This window comes from Euprymna scolopes, chromosome 20, assembly GCF_053919585.1.
Source record: "Euprymna scolopes isolate OS-2025 chromosome 20, ASM5391958v1, whole genome shotgun sequence".
In the NCBI taxonomy this organism is placed as follows: Eukaryota; Metazoa; Mollusca; class Cephalopoda; order Sepiida; family Sepiolidae; genus Euprymna; species Euprymna scolopes.
In genome coordinates this window covers 45,498,929-45,515,607 of record NC_136501.1, presented here as the reverse complement: position 1 = coordinate 45,515,607, position 16,679 = coordinate 45,498,929, and the positions used below count along the sequence as shown (strand labels likewise).

The 16,679-nt window shown below is 32.7% G+C and overlaps 1 protein-coding gene across 2 annotated transcripts in view; it reads left to right on the top strand.

Moving 5' to 3' along the window:
- Positions 1 to 16,679, top strand: part of LOC145241407 (potassium voltage-gated channel subfamily KQT member 1-like) — a 268,765-nt gene that overhangs the window by 85,173 nt on the left and 166,913 nt on the right. For both annotated transcript variants that reach the window (XM_080104335.1, XM_080104334.1), the window contains exon 2: positions 9,846 to 10,515. In XM_080104335.1, the coding sequence (XP_079960461.1) occupies positions 10,187 to 10,515 (329 nt within the window). In that variant the 5' untranslated portion in view covers positions 9,846 to 10,186. The remainder of the gene's footprint in view (positions 1 to 9,845; positions 10,516 to 16,679) is intronic.

Genomic DNA, 16,679 nt, shown 5'->3' with positions numbered 1-16,679 from the left:
ATTTCGTAGCATTTGATTTTTTTTTTTATTTATTCTGGTAATTTCAGTTCCCTTGGTTTGTGTAAAGTTCCTTTCATATTTCTAGTTGTGTTTAGGAAACATTATTCTATTGCTGTTTACCTGTGATCGGACAGCATCATCAAATTATGTGGGTTGGTTTCAGCAGTTAAGGATTTCTCCTGAATATTTAAACTTGCATCAGTGACATTTTTTTCTGTCAATCCTTCCTTCAATTTCAATTTCTCTCAGCCCCTTTTCCAGATGCGTTCAGACTGTTCCTAGTGCTTCTACCATTATTACTATTACAGTGGTTTTCTTCATATTCCATATATCATTTGGCTTTCTAGCAAGTTTAGTGTACTTAGTTTTTCTGTCTCCATATTCTTCGCCTTGTGAACAGCTGGAATGGCGAAATCTACTATTTGCCATTTTTTTCTTTTTTTTGATCATCATCATATCCGGCCTCCTTGCTTGGATGAGTTCAACTGCTTGTATCTCCATGTCCCAGAAGATTTTGTGCTTATCATTATCCAATACTAGCTGTAGTGTGTTCCTGTACTATTTATCTGCATATCCAAAATGTGGCCGATTTCACAGTAGCAAGTGTTGCAAGTTGCCCAATTTCCTAGCCCAGTCATGCCTGTTTTTATATTCCTTTTGACCTAGTTAGCTGTATTCATTTATGATGTAATTTATTGTTTTGTCTCTTTGTCTGCAGAGTTTACATTTGCTGTTTTCTTGGATCATGACTTTTATGTAGTACATTCTTATTGAATTGTTTTGTGCAGCTGTCAGTAACAATTGCATTTCTCTATTCGAGTATTCTTGCTGTAGCAATGTTAGTGTGCTTTTGTAACCTATTATTTTGATCAGTTTTGTAAATTATTCTTTGATCAATCTTTCTTTTCATTATCATCATTTACTTACTAGGGGTAGTCACAAAGGCAATCATCAAAGATTTTTCTTTGAGAACAACTAGTGGTGTTCTCTGGAGTCTCAGTGACAACAAGTCTCCCAGATTTCCAGTACTCTCTACCTCTTTTGATAACTTTTTTTTTCATTTTTTTTTTTTTTACATGGAAGTCACCACTTATCAAGGCCCGGAAGCCACTCGGGGATAAGGGTTATTACGTGTACAGTAACCAATGGGATAATATCATGGTAATCGTTAGTATTGGAGATTTGATAAAGTGTCTTACTTAAGGGGGCGGTTTATCAGGAGTTTGTTTATTTTGGACTTGAAGACATCCAAGTTGTAGTCAGGTGGAAAACAGGCAAACGGAAGAGTGTTCCACAGGCGTGCACTTCTAAGAAAGAAGCTTTGTTCATGGAATCTACGTTTTGATTTAGGCACAGATAAAGAATGGGGGAAATTATTGACAGTGATTTCAGCTAGACGGGTGTTCTTCATGAAAGATTGGCGAAGGGGGGCAGAGATTAGAGCTCAGACGAGCACTTACCATAGAAATAACGATAAAACAAAGACGGCTCGCAGCGTCTCTTTTGTGGGAGAGAGGGTGCAGGTAAGTGAAAAAAAACCTTTGCAGACGAATTTACATTATCGCAACAGCCTCTTACCATTGATTTTCGTTGGCAGGGATCAATGGTCTTCGCTGGAATTTGGATGGCAATAAGCCTTCCCAAGGTCACAGTCCTCTTTGCACTCATCCAGTGGAAGTGTGACTAGTGCTTTTCATCCTTTTTGACCGTCATTTATTTGGTGTAGCGCCAGTTTATGGTGAAACACACACACACACACACACAAAAAAAAAAGGGGACAGGGGCCTAGGTGACCAGGAGCCCAGGGAGGGAGATAATTTACAATTTTACAGTTTCAGTTTTGATGATGCCATTCTTTACGTTCTACATCCATAGCAGTTTCTATATGTCTGGCTTGTGAATTAGATCATGTGTGTTAGTTCTACATTCAAGGGGTTTTCCTTAATATTTTAGCTGTTTTCATTATTGTTATTGACTGTATATCTTCTCAGTCATCCCTCTGATTCCAATCTCTCCCACTCTTTTTTCAAAGTTCTTTAGTATTGCTCCTAGTGCTCCTACTATTAGTGGTGTTATCTTGACTTTCTTAATTTTCCATATTCCTTTGTTCACTCTGAGCAGTTCTGTGTGTTTGCTTCACTTCTCTCTCTCTCTCTCTCTCTCCTTGATCTCCACCATGCAGTCTGCTGAAACGGCAAGATCTACAATTTGGCAGGACTTCTCCCTCTTGTTAAGCATTATGACATCCGGTCTTCTGGCTTGGATGGCTTTATCCGTTTGTATATCCAGGTCCATGGGATTTTGTGACTTTCATTTTTAAGTACTGCCGGTTTGTGTTTGTAACATTTGTCGGAATGTTCATGATACAGTTGTTTGCATAATTCTCAGTGTACTGCATTCCCCACTTGATCATGTCTATCATCACCATCGTCATCATCATCATCATCATCATCATTATTATTATTATTATTATTATTATTATTATTAACTATGCGTTTTCATACAAATCATCTTCAATCATTACTCACTGATAATAACCGGTAGTGCGCCCTGGAGATTTCTAACTCTCTATCTACTTCCTTTGATAACCATTGCAAATCATTTTGCATTATTGCAGTAGCTGGTTACCGTTGATTTCTCGCAAAACTAAAACAACCATTGGAAAATTCAGTGTTTATCTAGCCACACGAAACTGCTGCGATAGCCCCAGTAATCAGAGTGAACTTGCTTGCTACCCATCTATTACGGAATGGAAATTTGGTATTCGTCTGCCTGAAGCTGGAACCACGATTTTACTTCTCTTAATTGTACCATCTTTCAATGTTCAATTCTGGAAGCAGGGATAGTTTAGTAAACTACTCTGTTCTCATGCAATCATCATTCCAGGCATTATCTCCTCCTTTGTGTGGGGGTAGTAAAATATCTGTTCTGTTGTGATGAGATCATTTCTTCCAGGCATTAACATTTTCTTTGGGTGGTGGAGGATAGCGTTTGTCAACAGGAAATTGTCACAATCGACTGCTCATTAGCAATATCAACTCATATTTGTTGTAAGTCTAAGTACTTTAAAATCCTTCTGGAATCTATCTTTAGGGATAGATTGATCTAATTGGTTTTGAACAATTTATATAAAATTTATTGCTGCTCATATATATATATATATATATATATATATATATATATATATATATATATATATATATATATATATATAGGAGACAATAGGGGTGGAAAATGAATTCACAAACACTATATATTGGAAAATATAGGATGAGTCATTTATTTAATAAGGATATACATACAATTATTAGTGGAATAAAGGGGACTCTTTACACAAGCTTTATCTCATCACAACAGAACATATATTTTACTACCCCCATACAAAAGAGGAACTAATGCCTGGAAGAATTGTCTCATGAGAACAGAGTAGTTTACTAAACTGTCCCTGTTTCCTCTTTATCCCCCAGCTAAATATATGTATATCCTTATTAAATAAATGACTCATTCTATATTTTCCAATATATAATGTTTTTGAATTCATTTTCCACTCCCTTGTTTTATATATATATATATATATATATATATATATATATATATATATATATATATATATACACACACACATATATATATATATATATATATATATATAAAACAAGGGATCATAAATCCTATCATAAGTTGCTCGCTTGGTTAGTATTGCTGGATGGCATCGTCCTTTCGAGTTGAAACTCCTACTTGTGAGACGTCGGCTTGGGGTTATTAGCTGGTTGGATGACCGCGTCCCTTGTTGATACGAGGTAGGTTCATTTCATAGTCGGATTTCGGCGCGGTTTGCTTGATCTGTGTTGGTTAATGGAATTCTTGTGTGCAGGGCGTTTGCTCAGTTGGTAGAGTGCTTGCCTTGCATGCAAGAGGCTCGGGTTTCGAATCCTGAGTTCGGATGTGTCTAACTGATGAGCCCAAATGAGGGCGAAACTCGAGTCTTGGACTTCCGGTTCTTTGACTGTCATGGCTCTTGTGAGCTGCGACGTTGTTTGGCTGTGGAATTTATTATATATATATATATATATATATAAAGCTGAACGTCTGTGTGTGTGTCTGGTCACGAATAGGCTCCTATATGGTTGACTATTATAGAAAATTGATTATATATAATGATAGAAGATGTATCGAGACACAGGAATGGGTATGTTTGATCTGGCATAATGATGACTCATTAAAATTCTGGGGTCTGCGTACACGCCTGGTCCACAAAGTATGGAAATACAAAATTTAAAAATTAAAAAAAAAACGTTTACAAGTGTTTTTGATATAGATGTACATAATACTTTGATAAGTATGTTTTCACTTAAATAGGGATGGTATAATAAAATTGTGAAGTCTGCGTTCGCGCCTGGTCTCCATAGAATGGAAATGGGCACAAATTTTAATAAAGACTTTCACAAACTTTAACAAAGTTTTTTTAATATAGATCCACAGAATATTGTGATAAGTGTTTCAGTGTGAACAGGTATGGTATAATAAATTATGGGGTTTATCTATTTTATTTTTACTTTCATCGTATTTTGCTTTGGTTTGGATACCCCCAAATTGTAAGCTATCTCTTTACAACTCTTCCTTTTCATAACCTATCATACTTTCATAAATCAGAGTCCATTTTCTGTAGGCTGTTTTTTGAACCCAGTCAATAACGGATACTTTTGCTAGTATATATATATATATATATATGCACATATATATATTCATATATATATACATATATATTCATATATATATATATACATATATATACATATATATATATATGTATATATATGTATATATATATATATATATAATTTTGATTCATTTTGTAATCAAGAGAGGAGGAGCGCTTGAAATATAAACGAATAAAATATTAAATACAAAAACATAACATCGTATTCATGCTTCAGAAAACCCTCATAACCTTGAAATCACAACATATATATAAGGCATAATTTTTGCTAGAGTATATATATATATATATATATATATATATATATATATATATATATATATATATATATATATATACTAGCCAAAAAGTATGCTTTCTCCGAGGTTATATTTTTTGCTAGTTTAAGTAATAAAGAGCAATGTCTAGCCGACGGTGAGATGAGAGACGTTGACGATGTTAAAGTAGTAACGATATTCAACGTAAATGGCGACGATCGTGATGAAAATCAGAAAACAGTAGAACAACTACTTGTATTATTGAATTATAGTATAAAACTGCTAATGATGCTTTAGCAATTTATAGAGTTAACTACTAACGATATTAGATAATTTTATCGGAAAACTACAAATGGTAATGTAAGATGTTATAGCAATAAAAAAAAAAGAAAAAGCAGCCCCCCCCCAAAAAAAAACAAACGTACCTGTGATCCGTTGGGTCACAGCCGCTACAAATATTTATTCAACCTTGTATTTCATTTGTGAAATTTACAAGCTATTACATTCATCTTAGATAATTAAAACGAAATTCTTTACTTCTATATTATTCTTACTTTTTTTACAAGAGAGTCACCACTTATCAAGGCCCGAAAGCCAATCAAGGATAACGGTTAGTGAATATATGGTGGTAGTTTAGTAATTGGTAAGGGTGGAAATTGGGTAGAATTTGGATTATTTAAGAGGACGGCTTAACAAGAACTTATTTACATTGGACTTGAAGGCTACCATATTGTAATCAGCCGAGAACCAGGCCAATGGAACAGTGTTTTACATGCGGGGCAGTTCTAGGATAGAAGCTTTGTTCCTGGAAATGCATTTAGAATTAGGTACAGATAGAGAGTGGGGAAGAATCGCTGCTATTGGTTGGAGCCAGTCCAGTGTTTTTTGTGAAAGTTTGCCAAGGGGAGATCATAGATTGGAGCTCAGACGCATACTTTACATGAAAATAACGATATTATTGTTTACTCATTTAGAGTCTTCACACAATTTTCAGTGATTTCCTCTGTCAATAACAAGCAGTACCCCCTTGGATCTGAGTAACAAGTCTCTTCGGATTTCCCGTACTCTTTATCTTTTTTTGATAACCGTTAAAAATCATTTTGTGTTACCACACCAAGTACTTACCAGTCTTTTCCAGAATTTGAATGGCAATAACTGCCCCCTCCCAAGATGTGTGTAATATCTGCACTCTTCCAGTGGAGGTCTGGTTGGTGCTTCATCTGCTCTCTCTTTTTATCTAACTTTACCCTTATTACTAATATTTACTTACTGGGAGTAGTCACCCAGGCCATCATCAAAGATTTCTCTTTGCGAATAACTTATGGCATTCTCTAGAGTCTGAGTGACAACAAGTCTCCCCAGATTTCCAGTATTCTCCACCTCTTTCGATTATTATTATTATTATTATTATTATTATCATTATTATTATTATTATTATTATAGAGAACTAAAGGATCATCTAATTTACACAGGTGTTCGTGGCGTGTATAGAAACAAATATGTAAATTAGAAGAGGACACCAAAGAAAAGAATGTAATCTTTTTCTAAATGCTGACAGAGACATTAAAAAATATCAGAGAATGGTTGAATCGACATAGAGTGAGAAGATCGAGAGAAATCTTAGATTGATCACTGAGGGTTACTACATAATTATTAATAATTACGTATTTAGAATGCAAGCGATATATATACTTTCAGAATTAAACAACTCATAATATTATGTAGTAAAGGTGGTAATAGTATTATATCATCTATAGAGAAATATGAGGAGACATAGCTACTCAACTTTATTAACTACACTAGCTGGTATTGTCTGGATACTGCAGGTATACAACAATTAAAAAAACACAGAGATATTTGAAGTCGGTTAAAAGAAACAAAAACTTTTGAAAATTAATTACTTAAATTTGGTGGACAGGTTAGGGTTAGGGTTAGGGTTAGGCATAGACAGTTTATTTGTACCAAATAGGGTTAGATTGAAAAAGAAATGTGAATTTTATTAACAAATGTTTTGATAGACATTATCTTTAAAACAACCCAACAGATAAAAGTTCGGTATGATTAAAGTCTAATAAGGGTAAAACCAATTAAACACTACACTTTCTTCTGATTAGCCAATGACTAAGGTGTCCCCATATATCATTGAAATAGAATAAAACAAATGCTGTTAGATATCCATGACGAAAACTTGATAGACACATCAGGCATATATTGGAGTTTATTTGTACCAAGTATGGTCCGATTACAGAAACGATTGTAAATTTTATTAACAATTTAATGAACCACATTTTTGGGCAGGGAGAGGGTCATGTTTAGGGCTAGGACAACACAATATTCTCCTTCCTGTTTTAACTTTCAAGTATATATCCGACATAGTTTGACACAGTTAATCTACCGAGAACCACATCACTCTATATAAAAACATATATCAACAGATATATACTCGAGTATCAAAACAATAAAAAGAATATTCTGTTGTCCTTCCCCTAGTCATGTTGCATAATGCTCTTGAATTATTAACTGAATCTTTGAAAATATTATCTTTCTTTGAGAAGTGTCAGTCATACGGCATAATCACGTTGATTAATCTATATATATATATACGGCATAATCGCATTGACACACCGGTTCCCATTAGATTACCGAAGTTAAGCAATATTGAGCCTGGTCAGTTCTAAAATGGGTGACCATTTGGGCATTACAAGTGTTCCACATCTTGACGTTGTTTCCTGGACTTCTTGCCACTGGACTCAAGCAGTGTCGATTCAGTAGAGACGTGATTGGGATTACCTCATAATTACACATGTAACTACCCTTACAGGGGTTATCCATTGTTTTTTGAGGCTGAACAGAAGCATTGATGTCATCCATGGAATTGCCAATAAAATTCACAATCTTTTCTGCAATTCAACGATATTTAATCTAGGCATGAATTGCTAAACAACATGAATGTTCAACATTATTTCTATTCAGTAATAGGCACACCTGAATACTGATGAGACGATCACCAAACACGTATTAACTTGTAGACATCGATGCAAGGAAACTAAGGCAAGAAAAAAACTCGACCCCTTTTTTTTTTCAGTTTTTTTTTTTTTTTTTTTACATGAAGGTCACCACTTTTCAAGGCCCAGAAACCACTCGAAGATAAGGGTTATTAAACAATAGAAAATTTATTTACAGGTACTTTCTTCTCCAGCTACGTTTAGCACATCTTTTCCTGTCGCTCTCGGCCCACACGTGTGTTAGACGTCTATCTCTGTCCTCTCTCTAACATGATCATTGGTCTGCGCACACGTTCTTTGTATAATCTTTTTCATTATTTCCTTGCTGTGACGTCATCTCGCACACGTGCATCTAGCTGCCATATGCACGCCCGTGCTCTGTTACACAAAGCGTTCCTGAATATCAACAATGCAGTTTATCTGTACCACCTCTGGTTGGATTGTATAAAGGATTGTGAATTTTATTAACGATTCTGTGGGTAGCATTTTTATATTTTCACCCGGTATATAAAAAGAATACAAATAAAATCTATCAGTTTTTCTTTGCTCTGTCAGTTAAAAATATCATAGCTGATTTCACTTAAGTAGATTTTGTCTGCCTGAGTCAGCTGTGTCCTCTAGAAATGAACATCCAGTTTTATTCCTTGGCCATTGACATGCTGTGTAAAGATGCCCCCAGAATCTTGAACAAGAAGCAACAGCTACACAAACTTTTCATGCTTTATCTTATGTAAAACGCAACATAGATAGGCATTGCAGTTTTTTCATGATGGTTTTCACATTTCTTTTTAATTATATTTTCAATAATTAAATAATTTATATTATTTGGATTATTCAGACTACGGTTCTCATCTCACTCAGATGTAATTCTTACAACGTTTCAACTGATTTAACTTCCGACCTTCTCCAATTTAGTGTTGTGGAACTCGGGAATCTTTATATCAAACTCGGGAGTCTAAATGGTGTTTTGATATTTTTTATTTAATTCACGAGGGTAGGTTGTTTTCGTTTCATCAGCCATGATCAGATACAAGTCTTTAGCGATTTGCATTTTATTCTTAGTTGGTATTGCCTGTAGTGAGAATTGAACCTTCAACCTCCAAAAGACTGTCACCTACAATTAGTTCTCAATCAACGCTTTTATCTGCTGCACTAAGATGAGAACAGTAGTTTGAATTATCTAAATAATTGGATTTCGCTAATTATGTAAGACAAACTAAGGTATGAAATGTGTATGACAAGGCACAACAACTGTTTCTGCTGATTTGTGTGACATTTAAGCATGTCATTCAAGCAACCTGGTATTTTTATGTCAAGCATTTAATTTAGACGGACTGTCATGCTTTTTATTTTATTTTTTGTTTTTTTACAAAATATTTTGTTAAAACTAAGCAAGGTTTTTTTTTTCAGATTGACGGGTGGAGATTGGTGGAATTAATTAAATTGTTAATATATATAGTTTTCATTATCATCTTTTTCATCAATATTTTGTATAAAAAAGTATTTGAAAATGCAAACAAATATTTTTTTCTTTTAACTTAATTGAAAATTTTCTTTTTATCTTTGACTCATATCTTTTTAAATATGCCCCCACTTAATCTGAAGATAAAAAAAATTGTTTATTTCTTAGAAAGAGTTTTAGAATAAAAACATAAACCATCAGGAGGCATTAGTTGTGCCTTAATTTGTCGTGACTTAATATCATATGTAGACAGAATTAGCAGGAGCAGTTGTCGTACAGTTGTCGTACCTTAATTTGTTGTGTATGAATAGTATATATATATAATACAAATAACACACCTACATCTGAAAAATTTCGAAACATAAAATGAAATAATGGCTTCATTTATTTATTCATTTCAGGTTCTTTTCACAAATATCAACAATGGATTTAGCAGAAGTGAAGGCACCATGAAACAGGAAACATTGGCAAAATGACCAGACAAACATCCATAAAGAATCCCCATAAACTGACTGAAAAACCTGACTGAATTTCTCTTCAATTTTTCTTTTTTTTAATTATTTTATTTTATTTTTTTTCAAATACTTTCTTCTTTTTTTTATCTGGAGGACGTTCTCCAAACTTCCTCCATACCTGCAATCCCTCCCATCGATTCTCTCCTTCCATGATCCTCTCCTTATCCCCACTCCCCACCCTAACATCGAGATGAAAAGTGGACACACCCCTCCCCCGGTAGAAAACGATGAACTCGAATAGCCATGGGGGACCGTTGAAAGATTCTGCTTTACCAAAGGCTCTGAAAGAGAAGAAGAGGAAGAAAGATCCGGGACTTGGCAACGGAGTTTCTCCACATGCAGACTATATGGAATCAGAAATGTCCTCTAGTTCCAATTCGCAGACGTTTGAAAACAAATTGCCACCACCACCCCCTTACGAGAAAATTTACCCCTCGACTTACATAAGCCGGACAAGGTTTACGGGTTACCGTAGCAACTTAACATTGCAAGGAAAGATATACAACTTCCTTGAACGCCCAACAGGATGGAAATGTTTCATTTACCATTTTACTGTGTAAGTATTCACTTTCCTTTCTATACAAACAAAACCAAACATAAAATTATAATATGTGTAAGATTACCGCTTCTATTTTCGTAAACAAACACGGAAATATGCTCGTCGACAGAAATAGGCATGTGACCGACATGTCACAAGCATGCGTGCTAACGACTTCCATTTGTTTTGATCACAAAGAAAAGCAAAACATAAAACTTGACCTTTCGCAACTAAACAAAAACAACAGACTCTTAATTTCGAAATGAAATTAATGTAGGTGCAGTCAATACCCAAAACATTTTTGACTGTAAGAAGTTCGGTTGGGAATTGATTTTAGCTATGTTGTTTATTTATCGACACCATTTCTGTAGAATCAACATTTTTTCATAACGCAAGTGCTACATCGACGTTATGGACAATGTTGGGTCACCTTAACATGGTCCTGGTTTGCTAGCTTCCAAGTTCAACAGAATATGGACCATTTTTTAAATGAATTTTTCCCTATTGATTGAGGTTAATACAGTAAAGTCCTATGAAGTCCTAGGGGGTTCACCCTACCAGGCATTGCCCCCTAGTTTTCAGGGGGAAGTAAGTTTATTGCTTACTGTCTTAAGCGCCACTACTGGGGAATGTTGACAGAGCTGTCCAGGTAATTTTGCGAGGCCAGAGTGCTCTTCTTAGACCTTTCCCACTTTCCTGACCTTGATAAAAGTAAAAACGCAATATGATTTGTTTACCTCAATAGATAAGAACAGAAGAAAAAAATAAACTATAGAAAGAATTGTTTTATGGATAAAAGATGATTATTTGTATTATGAAGGCACTGTATTCTTATAAAGCAAACTTCTGTGATAGTTTGGTAGTATTGTAGTAGTAGTAGTAGTAGTAGTAGTAGTAGTAAAAATGTAACTGTATTCTTATAAAGCAAACTTCTGTGATAGTTTGGTAGTATTGTAGTAGTAGTAGTAATAGTAAAAATGTAACTGTATTCTTATAAAGGAAACTTATGTGATAGTTTCGTAGTAGTAGTAATAGCAGTAGCAGTAGTAGTAAAAATGTAACTGTATTCTTATAAAGGAAACTTATGTGATAGTTTCGTAGTAGTAGTAATAGCAGTAGCAGTAGTAGTAAAAATGTAACTGTATTCTTATAAAGGAAACTTATTATTATTAGTAGTAGTAGTAGTAATAATAGTAGTAGTATTGTAGTAGTAGTAGTAGTAGTAGTAAAAATTTAACTGTATTCTTATAAAGGAAACTTATGTGATAGTTTAGTAGTAGTAGTAATAGTAGTAGTAATAATAATAATAGTAGTAGTAGTCTTGTAGTAATAGTAGTAGTAGTAAAAATGTAACTGTATTCTTATAAAGGAAACTTATGTGATAGTTTCGTAGTAGTAGTAGTAATAGTATTATAATTATTATTATTAGTAGTAGTAGTATTGTAGTAGTAGTAGTAGTAAAAATGTAACTGTATTCTTATAAAGGAAACTTCTGTGATAGTTTAGTAGTGGTAGTAGTAGTAATAGTAATAAAAATAATAATAGTAGTAGTAGTATTGTTGTAGTAGTAGTAGTAGTAGTAGTAGTAGTAGTAAAAATGTAACTGTATTCTTATAAAGGAAACCTCTGTGATAGTTTAGTAGTAGTAGTAGTAACAGTAGTAGTAGTAGTAGTAAAAATGTAACTGTATTCTTATAAAGGAAACTTATGTGATAGTTTAGTAGCAGTAGTAGTAGTAATAATAATAATAGTAGTAGTATTGTAGTAGTAGTAGTAGTAGTAGTAGTAGTAGTAGTAGTAAAAATGTACTGTATTCTTATAAAGGTAACTTCTGTGATAGTTTAGTAGTGGTAGTAGTAGCAGTAGTAAAAATGTAATGATGATCCAGATAAAAATGCAAATAAGTTATCTGCCCTTGGAGAGAATGTGCATTGTTAAGAATAAGCAAGAAACAAGCAAGAAGCACAGATAAACAATAAGAATGTAAAATAGGAATATGTAATGCTGCATTTTCATGTTTTTGTGACAACCACGTGTTTGGCTTTCTTTCCAAACAAGACGACATTTTTGTTAATTGAATGAAAAGGACTAAAGGAGACAGCATACATTCACAATACGATGATTTTGTGTATAACAGTAATAAAATGTTGAGATTCTAGATCCTTCTTTAGAGTCTCAAACCTAATACCAACATACACAAGTTTAAATGTAAACAGATATCTCATTGCTCATCTCGTCAAATAGACAGGATTTCAATGAGAACGACCTTACGTCCAAGTGGCAATATGCAGTGTTTAAGATATCAAAAAGTTGTGTGTATCTTGTGGCATTGTAATTTTGATAATTACAATGAATCCTTATTTTTATATTCACAATTAATTGAATTTTTATTAAGACTATAAGATAAATTGTAATAGAATGATACATTTTAAAAATTTTAAATTGCATAATATATATATATATGTTCCACAAAAAACATGTACACGTTTTTTTCAAAATTATATATATATATATATATATATATATATATATATATTGTGTACAGAAAGTTGTTAGTTGAGACAGATCATTGGTACCGTCGGTTTCAAGCCCGATAATAAGGCCCGTTTAAGGTATACTTATCAAGCTCTCTTCAGCCAATATTCGTCTATCTTATAACCGGAAGTGTGAAGTATATATACCTCGCGAATTCACGTTTAAATCTCGTTTTGTTAAATCCCCACTTTTTTTTTATCGGATGATGTAATACCTAATTTTAAACTTTGAATTATTTAAATTTAAGATCTAATTCCGAAAAAAATTTCCTTATATAAATCGATTTTAATTTGAACCCAAATTAATTTTAAAATCTCTTTTCATATGTATAAAAAAACTTTAAAATCTGTATTGGTATCGGTTAAAAACTTAAAAATTCGTTTAATTATATCGAATTACGTTTAAAAATTTCCAAAAATACGTTTAAAGTTTTTAAAAACATATTTTTAATTATATCGAATCACGTTTAAAAATTTCGAAATACGTTTAAAAATTATTTTTTTAAAAATCCAAATCTTTCAAGATTTGGGGAAGTGAGTATTTATCTATCCTAAGTGATTTCCCTAGTTTATTAACATTATTATATATTTCTATAGTTTTAAATTCGAAATAGATTATAAATTACATTTATAAAATATAATTAAATTTTTTTTTTTATAAAATACATTAATTTAAAATCTATAATATAATTGCGATTAAAATCCAAGTTTACCGACTAATCATTTTTGTATTTACAATTCTTTTTCCTTATTACACACACACACACACACACACACACACACACACACACACACACACACACACACATATATATATATATATATATATATATATATATATATATATATATATATATATATAAACAACATCTAAATGTTGTTTCTTTTCATTAATCCAATTAATTAGGAGCCCCTTCCTTCTATGTATGCAACTTTTCAAAGCTTCACTCCTCATATTTAAACATTTTATTTTGGGGTCATGAATTGCCGGAGGATGTAGTATTTTTCTGCGTTACAGAGTGAGCATTGACTTAATTCCGGGACGTATGTTGGTTTATGCTCTATTTTTCTCCATTTTATAGAAAAGGGTGTGTTTTTTCTTTAAGCTCCCACACGCGGGCAGCTAATGCTGTATTCATCCTTGTTTTAGCTCTAAAGGAGCTCATATGCGCGTAATATCTTTGTTTAAATTGGCCTTTTGTCATACCTATATATATTTCCGGTATATTTGTGGATTGTTCCGTTATTGTGGCCTCATAAACAAGGGATTCAGCTTTACAATTACCCTCCAATGGACAGCTATTTTTGGTCCTGCAAGAGCAGCCTGCGTTATCTATCTTTTTTGGTTCTTTGGATATTATCGACTTTATTGATGGAGCTGTCGAGTAACTAACTTTCACAGTGTTTCTATTAAAAGGTTTATGTAGTTTATGTGTTTTTGGAAAATGCTTGTCTAGAAGGCTAAGAAAAAAAATGCCCTACTCTAGTTTTAGTGTTCAATGAAAACGGAGGTAAGCACCATTCATGACCCAAAAATAAAATGTTTAAATGTGAGGAGTGAAGCTTTGAAAAGATGCATACATAGAAGGAAGGGGCTCCTAATAAATTGGATCAATGAAAAGAACAACACTTAGATGTTGTTTATATATATATATATATATATATATATATATATATATATATATATATATATATATATGTAATAAAAAAAAATTGTAAATATAAAAATGATTAGTCGGTAAACTTGGATTTTAATCGCAATTATATTATAGATTTTAAATTAATGTATTTTATAAAAAAAATTTTAATTATATTTTATAAATGTAATTTATAATCTATTTTGAATTTAAAACTATAGAAAAATATAATAATGTTAATAAACTAGGGAAATCACTTAGGATAGATAAATACTCACTTTCCCAAACCTTGAAAGATTTGGATTAAAAAAAAAAAATTTTTAAACGTATTTCGAAATTTTTAAACCTGATTCGATATAATTAAAAATATTTTTTTAAACTTTAAACGTATTTTTGGAAATTTTTAAACGTAATTCGATATAATTAAACGAATTTTTAAGTTTTTAACCGATACCAATACAGATTTTAAAGTTTTTATACATAAGAAAAGAGATTTTAAAATTAATTTGGGTTCAAATTAAAATCGATTTATATAAGGAAATTCTTTTCGAAATTAGATCTTAAATTTAAATAATTCAAAGTTTAAAATTAGGTATTACATCATCCGATAAAAAAGGGGGGGATTTAACAAAACGAGATTTAAACGTGAATTCGCGAGGCATATATACTTCACACTTCCGGTTATAAGATAGACGAATATTGGCTGAAGATAGCTTGATAAGTATACCTTAAACGGGCCTTATTATCGGGCTTGAAACCGACGGTACCAATGATCTGTCTCAACTAACAACTTTCTGTACACAAAATATATATATATAATTATACAAAAAATCCTTTTAATAGTTTTTTTAGGAATATACATGTATTTGTCTCTGAGGAGTTGTTTAGTAGTCTTCCGCTGTTCAACAAAACACATGTAAAATATTAAAAAAAAAAATATGAGTGTAAATTAGATGCATCTTGTTTTTTAAGTTGTAACGTTAAACACGTGTTTGCCATGTAGTCACCGTTGCAATAAAGACAAGGAAAGAATTCAACACACTTTTTCCCAGTCGAAACAGCAGGCACTTATTTACAGGTACTTTCCAAAATGACGCCTTGTCTCTTATTAAAAAGTCTCCTCGTGCTCCAATGTACTTAACAAGACTCTGCTATATCAAACACATGGTACTATCTTTGTCTGATCACGTTTTGGGTACGTCTTTCCCTGTTGCTCTCAGCCACGTGCGTAACATGCCTTTTTCTGTCCATCTCTAACACCAAGGGTCTACGTTTTTCTTTTTTTATAATCTTTTTCTTTCTTTCTTTTCTTGCGCACGGCTCGGTCATTTGTATACAGCTGCTACTGCTGCTGCTGCCATACGCGCGTCTGTGCTCTATTATAGTGTTTCCCTGTGTACAAGCGAGAGTTGAAAATAAACAAAAGAAAAAGGTAATGATTAAAGAACAATTACAGAGCCACCATGATTTACTATATATTTTGTTTTGTTTGTAATTCATTAATATCCGAGCATTTTTATTTCATGTGTTATTTGAAAGAGGAAAGCGTATAATTTTATAGCATCGTTGAACTTAAGGAAAAAATCTGAGCTGGCATTGCTCAATTGAACTGTGCCTCATAGTAGACTGCTCTGTGCCTGAAAGATAAGCAAAGTGAGACCATACCGATCTTTATTAAATGTTTTAATAAATATTGTGCTTTATGTTCGGTACAAATCTTTGTTGGGTTGTCTACTGCAGTTTTTCCAAGTTGCATTCATCATATTGAAATAGAATTATATATAGTTGCTTATGACAGACTGCACAGATTTATGTCCCACAGAAACGGTAAATCAGAAACAAATGTAAGGAGGACAAAAAGAACATGATACATAAAGGAGATAAAAATAACAGATATAATTACTAAAAAAAAAGGCTATGGTAGAAGGCTACGTTAATTGTCTCAAACACAATCGAAAATACATGTATTGTCAGGGTAAACAAAGAAAGAGATGGGATGTATAACTAATGT